At 35.0% G+C, this 2,110-nt stretch overlaps 1 protein-coding gene across 1 annotated transcript in view; it reads left to right on the top strand.

Moving 5' to 3' along the window:
* PDE6C (phosphodiesterase 6C) overlaps positions 1 to 2,110 on the top strand; it is a 28,015-nt gene that overhangs the window by 21,037 nt on the left and 4,868 nt on the right. The window contains exons 17-18 of the mRNA XM_014965814.1: positions 1,025 to 1,132; positions 1,368 to 1,431. Of these exons, the coding sequence (XP_014821300.1) occupies positions 1,025 to 1,132; positions 1,368 to 1,431 (172 nt within the window). The remainder of the gene's footprint in view (positions 1 to 1,024; positions 1,133 to 1,367; positions 1,432 to 2,110) is intronic.

The raw sequence follows: 2,110 nt of genomic DNA, 5'->3' as shown, positions 1-2,110 counted from the left end.
TCAATCCTATAAAATTTGTAACTGTAGTTTTCCATTGTTTATATGCAGAGTACAGAGCTATATTTAAAATTGTTATTGTCTAATTCTTGTAAAAAAAAAAAAGACATTCTTAGATTGATGATAAGCTTTCAAATTAGAGAACACAGAGATGTATATAAAGCTTAGTATACATTTAGTAGGTCATTCAAATATGCTTTTTGTTACAGCAAACACTGTACTTCAGAAGTGTGGGTTCTATAGCCAAACTGTCAGGTTGTGTGCATGTGTGATACTGTACTGTAGTACAATCAGACTCAACAGGACTGTGCTTATGGAAATTACGATGCTGTTTTAAAAACAAACCAGCAGACATCAACAGATCCCAGCACTAAATATGCCAAAGACTCCAAATATCAAATCACCTGTCCTCTTCCCACATTATTGACTTACTGTGCTTTTATAAAGAGCATTTTCCTTAAAGATATATGGAGCCTTTTGTTTTGATACAGATGTCTTATGACTGGGACAATTTAAAGCCAGGAGACAGGAAAACAACTCAGTAAGTTGTTCAACAGCAGTTATTAAATTTTAGTGATCAGTAATTCCATTATTTCATTCATTCTAAATGCAAATTAAGCAATAGGAAGACACGTATTTTCAAAGTTCTTCTCAGTCACGCCTTGCTTAGTGCTGCTTTGGATTTTTGAAGGGAGGGAAGGGAAGAACATTTATCAATATTTGCTTCACTTCCCCTAATTCATTATGTTACAGAAGTAACAGACGTAATACTACAGAAATATGAATGTCACTCCAGTTTAATATGAAGAGTTAGGAAATTAGGTATTTATTTTTGTTGTCAGGTATATAGCAAAATCTGTACGTGCTAGGTCACCTGAAAAGTTTGGGTTAAACAGGAAGAAGGTGCCACTTTAATACTCCTGTGACTAGGATGCTACTCTGGAAAAGCATAAATATTAGAAATATGGTATTCTATTTAATCTTTTAATGCAGAAACTATATATGGTTTATTGGTATGTTTTAACAGGAAAAGAACTATGTTTCAAAAGATTGTGGATGCAATTGAAAAAATGGAATCAGAAGAGGAGGCAATTAAATATATATCTATTGACCCAACCAAAAAAGAAGTCATAATGTAGGTGGTTAATATTTTATTCTTTATTCAATGTAAATGAAGACTTGGTGTTGCTGCCTGATGATGAATCTAACCATGTTTTTAAATTAGAAATAGATGGCTACATTCTTCTCACAACATGCATCTATCTTCCTCTTAGGTATCTAAATGCCTTAAAAGATCTAGGATTTTTTTTTTTTTTTTTTTCCTAATCCTTGTCCTAATGCCACCCCTGTTCTGTGTGGTGTTTTTGAAGGGCTATGATGATGACGGGATGTGACCTCTCTGCTATAACCAAGCCTTGGGAAGTGCAAAGCAAGGTAGGTACCTTTCAAACAGCCAATACTGCATTTGCTATCTGGTCTACTGCCTGGTTGGTCCATGATAATGAAAAAAAAAACTACTTATGATCATTTTATAGATATTTAAGTATCTGCACCCAACTGTGTTTCCAGAAAACAGCCTCTATTTTTCTCTCATTGTATGTGTAAGGGTTCCACAATGCCTCTCTACAACCACCCTACAGTTGTTCCACCCTTCCCTACTTGTCCTTCCGCTGAAACTGGCATCCCTGATTGTGTCAGCTGTTCTAGCTACCCTTAAATATCACTCTGTTATTTTTGTACTATCCAATATTTGCTATTTTTCAGGTATTTTTCAGGGACAGATTTAAGAACAGTGTGATTTGAATTAATTGTGTCTATTCCATTGATCTTGGTGTCATTTCAAAGCAGCTTAAACACACTAAAAATAAACTCTGATACAGTGTGCCACTGCTTTGTACATAAGTACTTCAGTACTTACTGACCATCTTGCTGAATCCCATAACTTAGGTTTAAAGGAATAGCTTTTAATCAAATGCATAATCAAAACAGAACCGCATGGTGCTTGTGGGGCCTTCTAATAGATATGACCGGTGCCAGAAGATCCCCTTATGTTGCTAATAGTGTCTTTTCCCTGTTGACAATAATCTATCATTTCCTCAGCATGCAACAGAAT

The sequence above is a fragment of the Calidris pugnax genome, unplaced genomic scaffold, assembly GCF_001431845.1.
Source record: "Calidris pugnax isolate Ruff unplaced genomic scaffold, ASM143184v1 scaffold64, whole genome shotgun sequence".
NCBI lineage: Eukaryota > Metazoa > Chordata > Aves > Charadriiformes > Scolopacidae > Calidris > Calidris pugnax.
The sequence above is the reverse complement of the archived record's forward strand: the minus strand, read 5'-3'. Positions and strand labels throughout refer to the sequence as shown.